The 18,821-nt window shown below is 43.9% G+C and overlaps 1 protein-coding gene across 8 annotated transcripts in view; it reads right to left on the reverse strand.

Annotated features, from left to right (window-relative positions):
* Window positions 1-552: 552 nt before the first annotated feature.
* LOC138394657 (acyl-coenzyme A synthetase ACSM2B, mitochondrial-like) overlaps window positions 553-18,821 on the reverse strand; it is a 34,355-nt gene continuing 16,086 nt past the window's right edge. For 7 of the 8 annotated variants that reach the window (XM_069486859.1, XM_069486855.1, XM_069486854.1 and 4 more), the window contains 12 exons: window positions 16,924-17,134; window positions 13,978-14,185; window positions 12,498-12,641; window positions 10,918-11,074; window positions 9,276-9,355; window positions 8,945-9,068; window positions 7,583-7,663; window positions 6,344-6,445; window positions 3,970-4,097; window positions 3,745-3,844; window positions 2,511-2,630; window positions 553-1,632 (listed from right to left, as the gene is read on the reverse strand). In XM_069486859.1, the coding sequence (XP_069342960.1) occupies window positions 1,528-1,632; window positions 2,511-2,630; window positions 3,745-3,844; window positions 3,970-4,097; window positions 6,344-6,445; window positions 7,583-7,663; window positions 8,945-9,068; window positions 9,276-9,355; window positions 10,918-11,074; window positions 12,498-12,641; window positions 13,978-14,185; window positions 16,924-17,134 (1,560 nt within the window). In that variant the 3' untranslated portion in view covers window positions 553-1,527. The remainder of the gene's footprint in view (window positions 1,633-2,510; window positions 2,631-3,744; window positions 3,845-3,969; window positions 4,098-6,343; window positions 6,446-7,582; window positions 7,664-8,944; window positions 9,069-9,275; window positions 9,356-10,917; window positions 11,075-12,497; window positions 12,642-13,977; window positions 14,186-16,923; window positions 17,135-18,821) is intronic. The other variant, XM_069486860.1, reaches the window with a different exon arrangement.

Genomic DNA, 18,821 nt, shown 5'->3' on the forward strand with positions numbered 1-18,821 from the left:
AGAACCCTATGCATAGATAGGCCTATGTTAGAATCTGGCTTTGTCACCTGCCGGCTGTGTCACTTTTTGGAATATCACTTAATCTCTCCAAGTCTTTTTTTCCTCTTCTGTAAAATGGAAAAAATAATAGTGCCTGAATTCAAGGGTAACTATGAAAACAGGAAGTGGGATTAATATATGCATTTGCTTGGCACAGTGCCTGGTTCTTGGCAAGTGCTTGATGAGTGATTAATATTATTACTATTGTTATTATTACTAAGTATTCTTAAGAAGAAGAAGTATCATAGGTCCTCAGAGAACTTTTGCTTTCTTCTCCTGCTTACTCAAACCTTTGAGGAAGGTTCACCCTCCATTTCTGGGTTGTTGGTGAAGCCTTGACAGTCCTCACCTCCCCCTCTATCCTGGACTTACAGAGCCGGTGTCCCAGTAGCCCCAGGAACTGAGGCACTAGCTGACCACGGCCACACTGCCTGCCCCGTCTATCTCCATGGCTTCCCCAACATATCTCATCCCTCCCTTTCTTCCTTGCCCTCAGAGACCATTCTCAGGGTCTTGATTTTAAAACGATTTTATTATTTGATTCTAGGAACAGTAGATAACACCAAACACATGAGCCATGGGGATGTGACACCTTTTGAGGGGCTTACATTGTTCTCGCAGCTGTGATCTGAGGTCTGGAGTTGCCACACAGAGATGAAACAAGATGGTCTTTATAATATGTCTAGGACAGTACCTGGCACATAGCAAATGCTCAATAAAGGGTGGTTCCCCTACCCTGGTCATGACGGCCCCAAGGTTTGGGGTGACTTAGGGATGACTGCAATGTCCTGACTCCACACACGTCTCCCTGTATTGAGGGCTTGTTCCAGGGGCAAAGGGGTGTGCCACGGCCTTTCATTTCTTTCTTAAGCTCCAGTTTTCTGCTTGGCTGTCACTCTGTCTCTGTGGGAGAACTTACAAGTTTCCTGCCTTTCCGCCTCTCTCCCATCCTTCCTGCCTTCTATCATTTCTTCATCAGCTTCTCTTACTATTTTTATTGATCTAAGTCTTTTCTTTTTTCCTCTTTCTTCCTCCCTCCCTCTCTTCCTCTATTTCCCTCCCATCTCCCTCTTTTTTTCTCTTTCCTTCCTTCCTTCTTTCTCTCTTTCTTTCTTTTCCTGATCCTCCCTTCAATCCTTTCCTTGCTATATTTTCTCCCTCCCTTTCTTCCATTTGTTTCTTCCTCCTTTCCCTGCCTCCCTACTCTGTTTCTTTTTCGCTTGCTTTCCCTTGATGTTTTAATCTTTCTCTGACTTACGTGTCTTTCCTCTTTCTGTTCCTCTCCCCTTTTCTCTCTGTCATTCCCTCCCTCTCTTTCTTTTTTCACATCTAGCATGGCCATGTTTTGTGCTAATAACCAAGGAAAGACAAAAATTACACGTGTGCCTTTTCATAAAGAATCTCATATCCTCGCAGGAAGGCTGAGGCCCCAAAAGGAAAGAGAAAGGGAGAGAAGAGGAGAGCCCAAATGAGAGCCCCTTGGAAGCCTCACTGGGTCCGGGCTTGCCCAGACATCTTCCACTCCTCCTTTCGAAGCTTGGCTCGCTCAATTTTCCCTGTGATGGTCTTGGGCAGGTTCAAGACAAACTCCATCTGTTGGGAAAAATCAGCCCAGGGTGGGTCATCTGTGACCACAATGGGGTTGAGAGCAGGTGTAGTGGATTCTAGGCTTTTTGTTTTTTCTGGTAAGAGCAGTTCCATTTTCCTGTGGGAGCCACCCCTCCCTCACTCCATCCATGTCATGATATGGGGCAGTTTTCTCTCTGCCATTTTTCCTGCACTTTAACCAAGGATGACCACGTGATCCAGAACTAGGCAATCAGAGGCCTCCCCCACCAGTTACAGGGATTGGTTTAGCAGTGGGCACATGGCCTACATGGGTCCGATGAGAACCCAGAGATTGATGCTGAGGCCTTTGGGGAAAAACATGGTCTTTTCCTACTGGAGTTTGCTAAGCTGCTAAGAATGCATGTTTGCAGATGATGGAGATACAAAGAGAAAGCCTTTCAAGAAATGAAGTCACTAGAAAAGAGGGAGACTCAGAGGTGAAAGAGACATTCCTGGCCTTATCATATGAATGCCTGGGACTAGCTATGATGAAAGCTTTTCCCACCCCTGGACTTTGCAATTGTGTGAGCAATACATTTCGAGTTAGGTCTCTGTCACCTGCAACTGAAAGCTGCATGATCCTGAATGTTATAGCAAGATCCCAGTGCAGAGAGTGGAGCTATAATTCTATTGGCTAGAATTTGTTTCCTTGGAAGCATTTGACTTTTAATTCAGCATAAAGACTGTGGTCACGTTTTGGGTATCAAGATTGGCTGCTGGATTGTCTTTTTGGGCTTTCTTGGTCATAATTAGGGAAAAAATGCAATTAGAAGCCTCATCCTCACCTTGAAGAAGATAATTATAATAGGAGAACCATCTCTCCTTCCCCAAGTTTGGGGGATGTGGGAGCCCAAAAGTCTTACCTTCCTCGGGTACTTGTATGGGGCTGTCACTGACTTCACATGCTGCTGCAGCTCCTTGGTGAGCTGGGCCTGGTCATGGGACAGGTACTCTGGGGCCAGGACCACGAATGCCTTTACCACCTGCATCAAGGATGGGGGCCAAGAGAGAAGGGATTAGAGTATATAGTCATATCCTGGAACCATGCAAAATCAGTGTTCAGACTTCCACCACACGCACCACCTTGGTATCTCCTCAATTGCACCTCCCAACATCCAGGTCAAGGGAAAGAGAAACTGGGGATAGGAATGGCTGAAGTTCCATCTCTCTCTCAAGTGGTTTACTGGATGAATAGGTAGGACAATAGGTTGAGACTAGCCTCACTGCATACCCCAGGGACAATAGAGACTGATGAGGAGAAAGTAGACACAGTGAGAGAAGAGGAAAATAAAAACTAGGGACCATAACCCTAAGTTATTTAACCTCTCCAAATTTCAGTTTACCCATCTGTAAAATGGGGATAAAATGTTCATATCTAATTAATGGGAAATAAAATGAAATCTATACATCAGGGCTTTGCTAGAGAGCCAGGCACAGGGCGTTTTCTCAGTAGAGGATCCCTTATTGTCCTTATTTGCCCAGTGGCTCTCATGATTTCCTGTATGTTGTGCTCCATACCTGCTAGAAGTAACATATTGCCAAACTTGCACCCTGCAGAAATGTAGGAGGACATTGATCCACACCTCCCACCTTAACCCTTCCCTACACACACACTGAGCTCTATTAGACTCCATCTGGGCCTATTCCTATAATTCTGCCATTGTAGGGATCTTTTTTTATTCCTCTTATTTTCACAGGGAACCCCATGTCTCAGGGGCTCTTTCTCTTGGCTCAAATCCCTCCTCTGTTCTGCTGGTCAGGAATCAGATTCTAATTCAAATGCCAAATGGCAGGATGGAATCCCTCCAGCCCCATAATAATGGCTCCTATATGGTGCTGACTATGTGCTAGGCCTTGTTCCAAGCACTTGACAAATATTAACACATTGAACTCTCATAACAGCCCCTCACCTTACAGATGGGGAAACTGAGGAATATAGAGGCTAGGTAGCTTGCCCAAGGTCACATAGCTAGTAAGCAGCAGGGCCAGGATTTGGCCCCAGGCTGCTCAGCCCCGGGGTCCATGATCCTAACGGCCACCCTACACTGCCCGTGTGCGTCATGTCCACACACTCCCGGGTGACAGCTCCCCCATCACCTCTCCTCGGACAGGGTCTGGGCTGCTGACTACAGCCGTCTCAACCACAGCAGGGTGCTCCATCAGCGCATTCTCCACCTCTGAGGGCCCGATCCGGTACCTGCAGAAGAACCTGTACTTCAGAGAAGATTGGACACCCAACCAACCTCTAGGCCATCCCCAAAGCCTGGAACCAGCCAGAATAAAGATCCAGATTACCCTTCCCAGCCCAGACACCAAGCTCACCCACTGGCATTAATGATATCATCTGCCCGCCCTATGAACTGGAAATAGCCATCTTCATCCTTGATTCCTCGATCTCCCAGGAGCCAAAAATCTCCTCGGATGTTGTCTGCTACTTTCTGGGGATCGTTCTGGTGACCACAGGAAGACAGAGTCATTGCACATGCCAACCCCAAATCCCCCTGCCCCAGTGCTGCTACGAAAAGATGTGCAGGTGTGCATTTTACAACATGAACAACTGCACATGGTGGACCTGCCTTGAACCTGACAACCCCGGACTCCAGGTTGAACTGGATCTTCCCTCTTTATTTCAGTTAGTCCACCTATGGCCCCTAAGCTACTCCCCTGGGTCAAGGCTGATGGATAATACTGATGTATTCTTTCATTCATGCTCTAGGGCTATGGTCCCCAACTGTCAGGCTGTGGCTTGGAACCGGTCTGTAGCCAGTTAGGAACTGGCCGTGCATCACTTCCTGAGTTCCGCTTCCCCCCTATGCACCACCCTACCCAAGTCTGTGGAAAAATTATCTTCCATGAAACTTAGGAACTGAGGAACCCGGCCACACAGCAGGAGGTGAGCACTGGGCGAGTGAGGGAAGCTTCCTCTGTGTTTATAGCCGCTCCCCATCACTCGCATCACCGCCTGAACTGTGCCTATCCCCCCACCCCCAATCCATGGAAAAACTGTCTTCCATGAAACCAGTCTCTGGTGCCAAAAAGGTTGGGGACCACTGCTTTAAGGTATTTCTTCCAGCTGATTCCACCTTCCTTCCACAGACAGCCTAACCCCTGCTCACTCCATGACACTGCTTGAGGCTATCAGTTGGATTAGGCACTTTTCTTGGCTCTTTTATTAGATTTGAAAGTTCTGGAGACATAGCAAGAAGTCCCAGGGCCCCAGCCAATGTGCATATTTCTACAGTCACTGGGCCCCTCTATTCAGCTGAGGCACTTGCTTTGAGTAATACCCTTTGTCAGTGCACCTTCATGCCTTACTCAGGTATAGGAGTGTGGGCTCCAGATTGGATCTTCAGTTACTGAGTTAGAAGGTGACATAAAGAATTCTTAGCGTAGCTCTTTCATTGGGAATACAGAAGTATTGAAGGTCACAGAGATCAAGAGGTTTGTGTACAGCCGAACAGCCATTACAGATGGGAGAGCTGAGGACAGAAGCCAAATTTCTTGACCATTAGATTGACTTTCTCACAGTTGCTGTGCAGCTGCATTAACTCTGTGGCCTTAAGGAAATCTGCTAACTCCTCTGAGTCTGTTTCCTCATGTGTCAAAGGAGGAGAAGCCCACACCTTAGCTATCTCACTGGCGTGTGTGACTAGAGTGGGGCAGTGCAGGGGAAATTCTTGGAGAAGGGCAGAATGAGGCTCAGTTTTCCTCATTTGTATAATCAGAATGATAATTTGTATCTACATCAATTCTTTTATTTACACCCTGTTATGTAGCAAGGTTCTAGATGTTTCACAATTATCAGTGTCTTTACATGACCATAATAATGCCATGAGATATCATGACACACAACTTATAGGTGAGAAAATTGAGGCATGAGAGATTGGTAACTTTCCCAGGACCATACAGTGAAATGGTAGTGCAGGGGTTTGAACTCCAGCAAGCTAGTTCCAAGGACTTTATAATGGTGGCTGGGAGGATTACATGAGTTTAGAGTATGCGAGGTGCTTTAGGACAGTGCTTGCCTTGTATGCATTCAATAAATGGTAGCCACTACTATTATTAGATTTGTTATTTATAACAGTTAGTTTATTAATTAATTCCCTCAGGGGTCAGAGGGCATGTGTTTGGGGTCTTCTCTGCCGATTTTCCAACAGTTGTGGGCTTGAGTGAGTCTTGCAATCTCTGGTCCACCATCCTCCCTCACCTGTTAAGTGAGGTGGCCGGACTCAAAGATGATCCCTCTCTGCCTTTCCAAGTCTGAAGAGAGGGATGCCTCCAACTATATGGTAAGTCTCAAAGTGCCCCCTGCCCCATGGCTCTAAAGGAGATCAGTCGCATATAGCATGGTGACAATACTCGAGGGGAGTTGGGCTGTCTTTGGGAGAACGCTGCTGTCTATACTTCAGGGGCAATAAGATTTCTGGCATGGACCAGAGGGCTCTTAGGGATACAAGGGCTAACTAGAGAAAGATAAGACTTCCAGTGAGATTGTAGTGATAGGCTGAGCATGGTAAGGGTGAACAGACAGTCTTTTCCTCTCTCGACAAAGCACCAATTCTTGGTCATTGGACACTCTCTGTTCCCAAATCTTTCCAATGCCTCTTGGGAGATACCTAACTTTGGGCCTCCATCATCCCACCTAATGCTCCCTGTCCCCACTGGGGAGAAGAGGAGGATAACACAGATTCCTCACCACATAGCCAGAGAAGATGCCAATAGGTTTGATGGGTTTGACCCTGATGCCTAGGTCTCCTTCTGTGCCAGGGGGCAGGACATTGCCCTCATTGTCTATGACCTGGAGGAAGAAGCAGATTGCAAGAATGATCCACGTAGCAGGAGATGACTTGAATGGCAGCATAAAAGAGTGAAGCTGGTCAAACAAATGACTCTTTTGCTCTAGTGGGGACTGAAAATGGCAACCAGAAACCAAGGGAAGCCAAGAGTCTTAAACTCAGATCTCTGATCCACCTGCCTGGGATGGTTTAGGTGAAGCCTTTTATTGAGACTGGGTCAGATGAGCTTGGCAAGATGCTTCTGGCTCTAGGAGCTCAGGAAAAATAATAGCCTCCCATGGTCTCTGAGGCTTACTTCACCTGTGGACTTAAAAATCAGACCGATCAAAACTCAAATCATGACTCTGTTACCTTATTAGCAGACTTTGAATTACTTAAGCTCTCTACCTCAATGCACATGAAAATCTTTACAACAGAGAAACTGATAGCTTATGTCTCAGGATTTTTACATGAATAAAATAAGATACTAAAAACGGGGCTCAGTAAGTGGTTATCATAATGTGTGGAGTGGCAGTTAGTTGCACATAATACTGAATAGAGTATAAATTGCTGTTACACTTTAGATACACAGAATTATACATGTAACCATGAAATCACAAATACAAATTCTAGTTCTTGGAATTGAGCCCAAATATAATTAAAGAAAGGAGCAAAACTTTAGGTATGACATATTCATTAGGGTGTTGCTTTTACTAATGAAAACTCAGTCGTCATCCATTGGGCCAAAAAAAGGCACAAGGAGTGGTGAGTCCATACCATCGACTGCTATTGACCCATGGAAATCATGCCATAGATTGGTATTTACTGACCTGGAATGATGGTTACCCAAGATTGTTAAATGTTAAAGGCAAGTTACAAAATGTTACGTCACGATTCATCCCTATTTCTGTTTTTTTAAAGCTGTCTAGCTAATTTGCTAGGGGAAAAAAGTGGATTTCTCTGAATTAATAAGAATATAAATTATTTCCTATTTTCCTCCATCCCTCCGTCCCCCTCCCCTCCTCTCCCTCTTGTTTAGATGATCTTAATATTTTTACTTTCTATTAATGTTTTTAACTCAATGAACGACGTAATAAATAAATTACTGAAAAACTAGTGTTTTCCCTATTTTCCCTCCCTCCCTAGTGCCCGCAGCCAACCTGCATATCGTAAATGGAAATAGGTACTCCCATGTAGCCTGGTTTGACTTTCATTGTCGTGGAGACTCTGCAAGTGAGCCCCTGTGGAAAACAGCAGATAATTGGCAAACCTCAGAAGGAGACACAAGGTCACAGAAAGAAAATAAAAAGAGGATCGAGCAGAGCAGGCTCTGACACTGACCTGCAGTTGGCTCCCATTCGGTGGGAGCCCTCCCTTCCCCTCCCCTTGCTCTCTCACCTTTACTGGGACTGCAATCCTAGGGGCTTCGCTAAATTCTTCAGAAAGCAACCTGAGTGGCTGCTCCCTAGGGAGGAGGGACTAACAACCACATTATAATCTCTTTAGGGGGAGCCTCCCTTTAATAAGAGATCACGGGAACACCAAAAGCCCTTTCAAACCATATGGAATTACCAATCTACAGTCTATGTGGCCTAAAAGATGTTTCTTAAAATTATCTCCCATGGTAGGACCAGTTCTGCTTGGATTCTGAAATGACCCCTGCCATCTGAGATGTTGGCATCCTGAGAAGCCTACCCTGACCACGTCCTCCTCTGGTTGGCTGGAAACCTTTGTCAGGACATGTTTGCCACAACTCCCTTGTCCTCATCTGTATTCATAATGCTCTTCCTGAGGATTCCACAGCACAGGGCTGCCAGCAGCCCTCTGCAGGAGTTGTGCCAGGGGGATCCATTAGCCACAGAAGGTTGTAGAGTAAGAGAGCGGAGGGGAGGAGGCAAGAAGCCCTGAGGGTTGCAATAAGAAGCACTGGGAAAAGGAGAGAGATCACTGAGGGAAAGTATTCCCCACGTTGTTTTGATAAGTAGCATCATATAGAACAGTGTGAATCTATATAATGCACATGAGACTCCAAGGCCTCCAAGATGATATCTTATTAGGTGCAGTGGGGCCTTAGTGGGTTCCTCTCCCCATCCCTTGCTTCAATCTGAGCAGTAAGTACAGGGCTTGACAACATGACTGATAAACTCAGGTCTCTGCTAAGATGTTTCTCCATCACAGAGGACTGTGTTGACTGTCACATCTGACCTACCCACAGCTCATCTCATCTCACCTGCTTTTCATTTTCTATAGCATTTCTGATCACCTGCCGTGCCAGATATTTCTTAATTTACTCTCTCTCTCCCCAACTCCCACTAGAATGCGATCTCCAGAAAGCAACAGCTTTACCTGTTTTGCTCTCTGCTGAATTTTCAATACCTAGTGCCTGTCCCATCGTAGGTGCTCAAGAAATATTTCTCAAATTATAAATGGTAGCTAATATATACATATATATTTTTTTGTCAAGGAGACTCTGAAGCCCAAAGGGTGCACCCAGCCCATGGTGTTCTCCTGGGAACAGGTACCGTTTCTGTCTGGCCATAGGCTTCTCGGATGTCCAGTCCCGTCGCAGCCCTCCATTTCTCCAGGATTTCCGGAAGAATGCTCTCCCCTCCACTGAAGCAGTGCTTTAGGTGTGGGAACTTGTAACTGCAGAAGAGAGATAAGTATTCCTCCTCAGCTTCCCTGGAACAAAAGTCCACCCAGGCCTGATGCTGGGTTCTGGGTGTTCTGATAATGGGGCTAGCTTTTTGGGGCTACCCATGTCAGAGAGTTGGATGGATGGGAGTGTGTGCATGTGGGCAAGGCAGGGGGAGGGGCCCAGAGGCTGTTACCAACCCTCCAAAGTCCCATCACCTGGACAGGTCCTGTTGCAGCAACATCCGGAAAACTATGGGGGCACCAATTAGGTTGTTGACCGGGTAGCTGGACAGCGTCTGGAGGAAGAGAGGCAGCTGTGACACTAGTCGCCAGGTCAGATGCCAAACTTACTGGTGTGCACGGTGGTTACAATTGTGGTCTACGGAGTTGTAGAGGTCTGGATTCCTCTGTAATGCTAGCTTGTCTGCTGTGTCTGTTTTGGGCTAAAGGAACCCCTCAGTTCTCATGTACCCTCAAGATACAAATAACAGAGAAATAAATATGTGTCATAGTATCCAAATTCCAGGACTAATTTGGAATGTTTTTGTCAAATCCTGGCTGCCTATTGCTGCCAATTTAAGACTTGCCCTCGTTAACACAACCTTAGAAGCACATGAACCACCAATCATCAGCAAGAGATCAGCCACTATTGCAAATCAGCTATGTGATCTTAGTTAAGTCCCTTAACCTTCTAGAACCAGCTTTAGAGTACATTATTTCCAGCCCTATTTTCTTGAAAGTATTTTTGGGATGTAACTCAGGTGAAAAAGTTCTTTGAAAAGTTAAAAGCACCCAGCATTTCAAAAGAAAGTTTACAAAAAGATGTGGTAGTGAATATTTGCCATGCCCTTTGCTATCTCATTTATTTCTCACAATAATCTCACAGAGCCGGTACCATCATCCCCATTATAAAGAGGGGGATCATGACTCACGGGGTTAAGTAACTTGCCCGAGGTCACAGGGGCAGCATGTAGCAGAACCAGTATTTGCAGCATGCCCTCTTAACTATTATGTGATACATCTTTGTCCCATGCTTTGCTTTGTGCAGAATTTATTTATTTTATTTATTAACCTATTTATTTTTTGAGACAGCGTCTCACTCTGTTGTCCGGGCTAGAGTGCTGTGGCATCAGCCTTACTCACAGCAACCTCAAACTCCTGGGCTCAAGCGATTCTTCTGACTCAGCCTCCTGAGTAGCTGGGACTATGGATGTGTGCCACTACACCGGGCTAATTTTTTCTATTTTTAGTAGAGCTGGGGTCTCGCTCTTGCTCAGGCTGGTCTCGAACTCCTGACCTCGAGCGATCCTCCCACCTTGGCCTCCCAGAGTGTTAAGATTACAGGCATGAGCCACCGCACCCGGCCGGTAAATTATCTTTCAAACTGTAAACTTTTGATGACAGCACTCTATGCAGTTTACCTTCAGTATGTGTGTTATACTGTAAATAAAAAAGGAAATACAATGAGCGTGCGCGCGCACACACACACACAAACACACAGGAGAGAGATGACATTGCCCCCCACTATTCTGTCCCTCTGTTTTATATGTGGTTCACCATCATCTAGCTGATATCTGACTCCATAGGAAGAGCCCATTAAATGTGTTTGGTGAACAAATGATCCACGATGCCTGTCTTCTGAACATACTCCTTCTATCTGTATATGTGTCCCTCTCCTTCCCTGGACCATGAGCTCCATGAGGTTAGGGACCATTTCCATCTTGCTTACTGAACACTGTTTACACATGTGGCCAGGGTTTTGCAAAAATTAGATAAATTGAAATAAACTACAATAAATTGAACTGTGCAAACCCTGGGCTCACTCTGAACAACCTGTGCAGACTGGATCCTCTCTTACCTTTAGGATGACCACTGGGTCAAACTTCGGCAAGTGATGGATAAATGTGCATGATCCTGATGTCCAGGGTTCCAAAAGTGAACCTATTATGTTCAATATCCAAGCTGTGTCTGATATAGTCCATACTATGTCAGAGGGTTGCAGTTCTGTCCAAGAGCTGAGAACACAAATAAAACACATATACATATAGATGAATCCATGTAGGGGGTGTGGGGAGGCTGAGGGTGTGTGTAGTGGAGGAGGAGTAGGTGTGTGGGCACAAGTGTGTGTGTATCTGCCTGTGTTTATGTATGTTGGTAGGAATGTGTCTAAGTGTAAGGAGGAAAGTTGTTCTAGCCACATATCCTGCATCAACAAGGGTTGAGAGCTTAGAAGATGTGAACCCAGTTAACGTGACTTAACAGATAATTGGATCTCATGCTCATTTTATCCCCCAAACTTAGTACAGTTTCTGGCATGCAAGAACCACCCAGGAAAATTTACTAACAAAAAGCATCTAAGTGATGAATATCCTAACAGGGGCCTTGCCAAGTTCAAGTTTGGCTAAGTAGATCTTTGGTTTTCTTTTCTGCAAGCATCATAAATTGCCTAAGTATAGCTGAGGATCTTATGCAGGGTGAAACTTGTTTCTTTTCTCTCTGTAGGGCAAAATAAAAGGTATTAGGTCTGGTTTAAAACAAAAATGATTTAGGCTATACATGAACAACTTCCTTGTGACTGGGAGTTGCTGTAGAATGTGCCCTTTCCTGAAGATGATTAATACTTCCAGCTCTGTAGGGCAATTATATCATAGCGCATCGGGACCAAATTTTTTGGGGTGGGAATCTAATATCTTAGTTATATTTAAGTAATTTATCCCATCTTTTAGAAACTGTATTTTACCACAGCTCTTCTATTAAATAATTTTTACTAACTTACTTAATTTGCTAGGCTCATAGGTAGGATATTTAAGCTTTGTTAGTTTTTTGCATTAAAATATTTTTTCCATTCTAATAATAAAATTAACATGGCAGGCAGGATCTACTGAAGAAAACCCCAAAGATCTGTAGTTATCCTTGCATGAAGAGCTGGGCACAGTGTTTTCTGATTTCATAGATGGGGTTGATGTAGCAGTGGAAGAAAATTCTGAACTATAAGATCTGTGATCCAGAAATTCTGAGATCTCGTTTCATCTAATTCATCCAATAATACTTTCCAGTTCAATGAATTTGAAAAGTAATTTTCTGCTGACAAAAATGTACTCTTGGAAAGTGGATTAGCATCAAAGCAAGTTACCAGCACCCCAAAGGGCAAGATAGAGATTGTTTTGGGGAAAATGCCTAGAAACCTTGTGCTAGTAGGCACATGGCTTAAAACATGGAAGAGGTTTCAAGATCCCATGTTAGCTGAAACAGAAGTATCCCATCGAAGGTCTCTGGATAGCCAAGCATATGAACCCATGTGCCTTTCAGCCTTTCTTCCCAATTGTCTTTCTTAGAAGCACCAGATGGTAGCCCAGCCCAGGAAGATTGGGTTTGAACTCAGAAAAGTCTTCATGCCTGGTCATGCAGTTCTCCATAGAGTGAAAGGGCTCTGCTTACCCGGCATCTATCTTGCTCTTGAGGCCCAGGCTCGCATGGGAGTGTTCCACCATCTTGGGAGGGCCACTGGTCCCGCTAGTGAAATAAAAGGCCTTGGTTTCCTGGCTTCCAGTCTCCACACAGTGGTGAGTGGTGGATGCCTCTCTGAAGGAGACACAGGTGGTCACTTTCTCAGATCTAGACTAGACACCAGCTGTCACAGTGATCCATCTTTCCTTATCATCTCCCATGTTGACCAAGGGCAAGTCAGTCAACCTACTTCAGAAGGGAGACTTTTGGGAGGTTAAGATCATGGGATTCTGAGTCAGTTGGACTTGCACTTGAAAACCACTCAGGTTTGGCACTTTGTGAACTATGTAACTTTGGACTAGTTATGTAACTTTTCTGAGTCTCACTTTCAATATCTGTGAAGTGGGATCAATGATACATGTTGTATAGAGTTATAGAGAAAGTTAACTATACCAGTAAAGAAATAAGCAGCTTGCTTAGCAAAAACTCAATAAATGGTAATTTAATTGTTGTTGAAAGCCCTTGCATACCAAGAGCACACGAGTTGTGCAATTATTATGTATTTTCCAAGTACTTTCTTGGCACCCTCTTCTATTCCCTGGAAGCACCCACACATCTCTTGGACATCACCTCTACTGTCCTCATTTTGGACTCAAAGTTGGTATCACATTGTTTATTTTTCTGACAGTTACCTTAAAGTTCATGACATTAAGAAAGAAAAAGTGGACGTTCTCTCTAAAAGATTCTAAAGGCATACATTCCTAATTGGGGGCTATGAGATGTGACAGGGAAACTCATTCATCCAGCCAGTTTTGCTATCAACTTTTGAAGGACACGTAGAGCTTCCTCTGTCCTTGAGAAGCCTAGTTTAAGGATACAGAAGGTGGGAAGAAGAGCCTAGAAACATGATATATCAGCTATCTCTTGGGTTTTACTTCATATGCTCTTGGCCTCATCTCTGATTTGAGCCATGTTGCAGTGAACAGTTCTGGGTGGGCTGCAACCTACTGGTGTTAAAACCTTGTTGTTTCTAGGGGGCACCACAGGTGATTCACTCTGTGCCCCATGGTCTTTGTGCCCATGGTTTCTGTTGCCACCATGATATGGGACTCTGATCCTATTCTTCATGCATGTATGTACAGTCCAGAAGTGTGGGGTAGACAATGCCCCTAGGATAATCCTCAACCAATGGGGGTCAGGTGCTAATGTGTCAATTCTCATCAGCCCTTTAGTGGAAAGTCCTGGGAGACATTCTATGTGCTCCTCAGAAGGTCCTGGCAGATCAAGCCTCACTTAGCCCTTGCAATGACTCAACAAAAAGCTCAGTATTGGCTTTTTTTTCTTCCATGCTTCACTCTCCCTAGTCCCATACTCTACTTCCTGGACCTCCCAGATAAAGCACCAGCACGTACGTACTTGGCTTAGTTTCTACTTTTGATGAAAACCTGGGCTGAGACATGCAGATACTCACTTTAGAAGTGTATTGAAGTTCAGCCACCCATCTCGGCTTTTCTCAGACACCAGGATCTTAATTCTCAGAGAAGGACATTTAGAGGCCACCATGTCTACTTCTTGGGCCACTTCGTCTCCAGCCACGATGACCTTGGCCTTAGACAACTGCAGCCTATAGAGTATGTCAGCAGATCTCATCTGAATAGTCCCAGGTGTGAAGATGAGTCCTAGAGAAGGCAAATGGCTTACAGAGCTGGAAGGAAGGGCTGTCTTTGTTCCTAGGCAAGCCCGATATAAACATCCAGTGGGAAGCAAGTGGGGAACGGAAGGGTGGAGTAGTGTTGACCAATGAGGAGTATCAATAATAAAGGAAGTGAGAATCAAGGAGTGACTGGAACTCAGGTTTCCCTGGGTTGTCAGAGCTGTGAGTGACCAACTGAGACTAAGGAAAGAAATTGAGTTGCCTAATGTCATACTGGTGATAGTCTAGGACGCATACAATCCTCCCCCACTCACTGACACCCCTCCAAAAAAAAAAAAAAAAAGCCCTACAGGGGTTTGCTGTATCTCACACTCTCATACAGTAACTAAAATCATGAGGAAAGGCACTTAGAATTGTCCGTGGTCCGGAAATATCTTGGTGCTCTAGGTCCTGGCTATTTCTCCCAACCTGGGGGTACTGAATGCATTTTCTTAGGCAAGAATGCTTTTGATTTTTATGTGTATATATAATACACAAACCCAATGTAGTTGTATATATTCTGGGGGTACAAAGTGGTGTTATGATTTTTTAATGAGAGATGTGAGATGTTTAAATTAATCATCTCTCAACAATGTGAGATGATTAAATTAAGCCAATTAACATAACCATCATCTTAAGTATTTGACATTTTTGTGATGAGAACATTAGAAATTTACTCTCTTACTGTTATATAAATATACAGTATTCAATTATTAGCATGCTCTGCAATTTATCTAAAAAAAATCAGACTTATGCCTCCTATCTAACTGAGGCTTTGTACCCTTTGACTATCACCTCTCCATTTCTTGTTCTTGTTTACTATCTTGATGAGACCCCTATAATTTTTTAAATCTTCTGTAGAATAACTAGACTTATGTTTCACCTTTTATGAAGTTGATACCACGTGCTGCTCCTTTTGTTAAATAGCTTTTAAATGTAACTTCTTTTCTTCAAACTCTCAACACAATGATTCTCACCACACACTTGTAAACATCCTCCAATGTCTCTCGACCACGATGGTCATACTGAGTCAGACACACAGAAGAACAGACACATTTCCTCTGGGTTCTCCTTGCCTTCAGGTCATAATCTCTCAGCATATCACCTTTCTCTTATGGCTTGTTTACTCTTTCCATGAGGTTCCAAGACCCTAAAATTGGTTCAGCTGCTCCTGATTGCCCCTACTTCCTGGTCACATTTATATCTTCCTCCTTAATGTCCCCCTCAGTCCATTGTCCCCAGAAGGTGGGGTGGGGTGGGAGCTTTTATAATATATGGGGATGGGCTGTGTGAGAAGAGAAGTGGGAAGAGCAGTTTATGAAGGAGGATGCTGGAGTTCCTTGAGGCTCTTTTTAAACCTCTTTACATCTCATCATTTTTATCTAAAGGTTGATGATTCTCAAATTTCTGTCTCCATCTCAGAATTTGGGTCCTTAAATCCAACTTTTTACTTCTCATCCCTCCTTGAATATCACATAGGCACCCCTTACTCAACATTACCAAGCTGTCATCTTTTCCTAACACACCCACCATAGCTCTTTCTCTGCCTATGTTCCTCACTTCAGTCAAAGACAGCAGCATCTACCCAGTTGCCGAAGTGTCTGTGACTTCTCTGTCTCCCTGGCTGTCTTCCTAAAAAAAAAAAACAAAAAACCCTGTTATCAGTTCCCCCAACTGTCTCTTGAATCCATCCACTTATCTCCATCTCTACCACCTCATCCAAATTGGAGCCACCATCATCCTTTGTCTCTTATCTGAAATTTCCACCCCGACTCTTGCCTTCTTCATCTCATTCTCTATTTAGCATCCTGCATGACATTTCACAAACAGAGTGATTACATCACTCAGTCCAATGATTTCCCATTCTCCACTGGATAAGTGTCTAGAAGTCTCACCATGGCCCACAAGGCACTGACAATTTAGCACCTGCCCATCTTGACAGGTTCATTCTATTGCCACCACTTTCCTCTTGCTTCCTGGACTCGGGGCACACAGACATCCTTTCAGGTTCTCTCAAAATTTTCAAGCTTCCCTCCCCTCTGTCTTCATGCATGCTATTTCCTCTGCTTAGCACAATCCTCTCTGCCTCCTCTCCTGGCCAAACTCTACTCATCCTTCAGATCTCAGATCAAATATCACTTCCAGTGAGACTTCATGACTCCTCAGATTAGTTAGTTCAAGTCTCCCTTTAGATGAGAGGTTGGCAAACTTTACCTGTAAAGGGCCAAATAGTAAATATTTTAGGTTTTATGGGTCAGATGCTTTCTGACCCAACTACTCAAGCCTGCAATTATAGTGGAAAAGCAGCCACAGATTATAGGCAAACAGAAAGGCACGACTGTGTTCAATATAACTTTAGTTACAAAAACAATCCGTGGACAGGATTTGGCTTGTGGGTCATAGTTTGCTAACTTCATTTCCGTAGGTTCTAATAAAATTCTCATGCCCCTTTTCAAAATTGTGATTAAATAATTATGTGTGCAATGAATAGCTGGGTAGCTTTTTCCAAAGGTCTGTAAGTCCCATGAATACACAGGTTGTGTTTTGTTTACCATGTACATAAGCAACCTCTTGCATAAGTGCTTGGTACATAGTTCGCTTCAATAAATGGAAGAAAGGTGGTATCTTCATATGAGGAGGGACGGCATGCTCTGTGGAGGGGACTTCTTTGGGGAGAGGGGGCTGCATTTCTCTGTGCCCTGTCCAAGGGGGTCAGTTACTAACCTGCTCGAATGCAGCCCAGGGTCACCAGCCACCACTCAGGTACTCTGGGCAACACCACTGCTACACAGTCCCCACGCTGCAGGCCGCAGGGCCCCACGAGGACGTTGGCCGTCTGCCGGCTGATTTCACTCAGTTCTCTGTAGTTCCACTTCACTTCCTCCCCTTCGCCACTCACCCACCACAGGGCGGGGCCCGGGGGTCGCTTGCCAGCCTGAGGGAAGAGAAGCCCACTGGTTAAGGGGTGCTGGAACACAAACAGGTAGGATAATTTCCAAGTCTTGGGATTGCCAAGTCAGTGCTTAGTAAGATTTTTGATCTCAGGACCCCCATACGCTCTTAAAAAAATATTAAAAACCCTAAAGAGTTTTTATTTATAGGGGTTATATCTATCTGTATTTACCATATTAGAAATCAAAATTGAGAATGTTAAAAAATGTGTGCTTTTTAAAAATAATGGTAATAGGCCGGGCGCGGTGGCTCACGCCTGTAATCCTAGCACTCTGGGAGGCCGAGGCCGGTGGATTGCTCAAGGTCAGGAGTTCGAGACCAGCCTGAGCGAGACCCCGTCTCTACTAAAAATGGAAAGACATTATATGGACAACTAAAAATCTATATAGAAAAAATTAGCCGGGCATAGTGGCGCATGCCTGTAGTCCCAGCTACTCGGGAGGCTGAGGCAGTAGGATCGCTTAAGCCGAGGAGTCTGAGGTTGCTGTGAGCTAAGCTGACGCCACGGCACTCACTCTAGCCTGGGCAACAAAGTGAGACTCTGTCTCAACAAAAAAAAAAAAAAAAAAAAAAAAAATAATGGTAATAAACCCATGTATATTAGCATGAAGCAAATTTTTAAAATAAAAGATACACTTTCCAAAACAAAGAAAAATAATAATAAGAGGAGTATCATTTTATATTTTTGCAAATCTTTTTAACTTCTGCCTTAGAAGAGTGTTGGATTCTCTTATCTGCCTCTGTACTCACTCTGTTTCAGTATTACCCAAGACATACCTTCTGGAGAATGTCACTGCATACTTATGAGAGAATTAGAGTGAAAATGCAAATATGCAATATTTATTAATTAATATAATTATTAATATAATTAATATCTATTTATTAATATATCTTAGATTCACTTCTATATTTATCTCTACTTATTTATTTTTGTTTTATCTTGTGGTAAAATATACATACCATAAAATGTACCATTTTAGCTATTTTTAAGTGTATGGTTCAGTGGCATTAAGTACCTTTACATTGCTGTGCCTCCATTACCACCATCCATTTTGAGAACTTTTTCATCATCCAAAACTGAAACTCTGTCCCTGTTATGAATAACTCCTCATCCTCTCTCCCCCTAGGCCCTGGTAACCACCAGTCTACGTTCTGTCTCTATGAATTAGCCTATTGCAGGTACCTTATATAAACATAATCAAACAATATTTGTCCCTTTCTGTCTGGCTTGTTTCACTTAGCACAACGTCTTCAACATTCATCCATGTTGAAGCCTATATCGGAATTTTTTTTCTTTTTAAGGCTGAATAGTATCCCATTGTAAATATATACGTTTGATTATCTATTTATCTGTTGATGGACATTTGTGTTGTTTTGACCTTTTAGCTATTGCAAAGAAAGCTACTATAAACACGGGCGTACAAATATCTCTTACGGACCTGGCATTTGATTTTCTGGGTCTATACACAGAGTAGGAATTGCTGGATTACATGGTAATTTTATTTTTAATTTTTTGAGGAAGCACCATATTGTTTTCCATAATAGTTGTACCATTTTAAATACCTACCAGCAGTGCACAAGGGTTCCAATTTCTCTAAGTTTTATTTTCAAATAATTTGCACTTCACAGATCCCCTGAAAGAGTCTCGTGTATCCTCAGGGGTTCCCTGA

Source organism: Eulemur rufifrons, chromosome 14, assembly GCF_041146395.1.
Source record: "Eulemur rufifrons isolate Redbay chromosome 14, OSU_ERuf_1, whole genome shotgun sequence".
In the NCBI taxonomy this organism is placed as follows: Eukaryota; Metazoa; Chordata; class Mammalia; order Primates; family Lemuridae; genus Eulemur; species Eulemur rufifrons.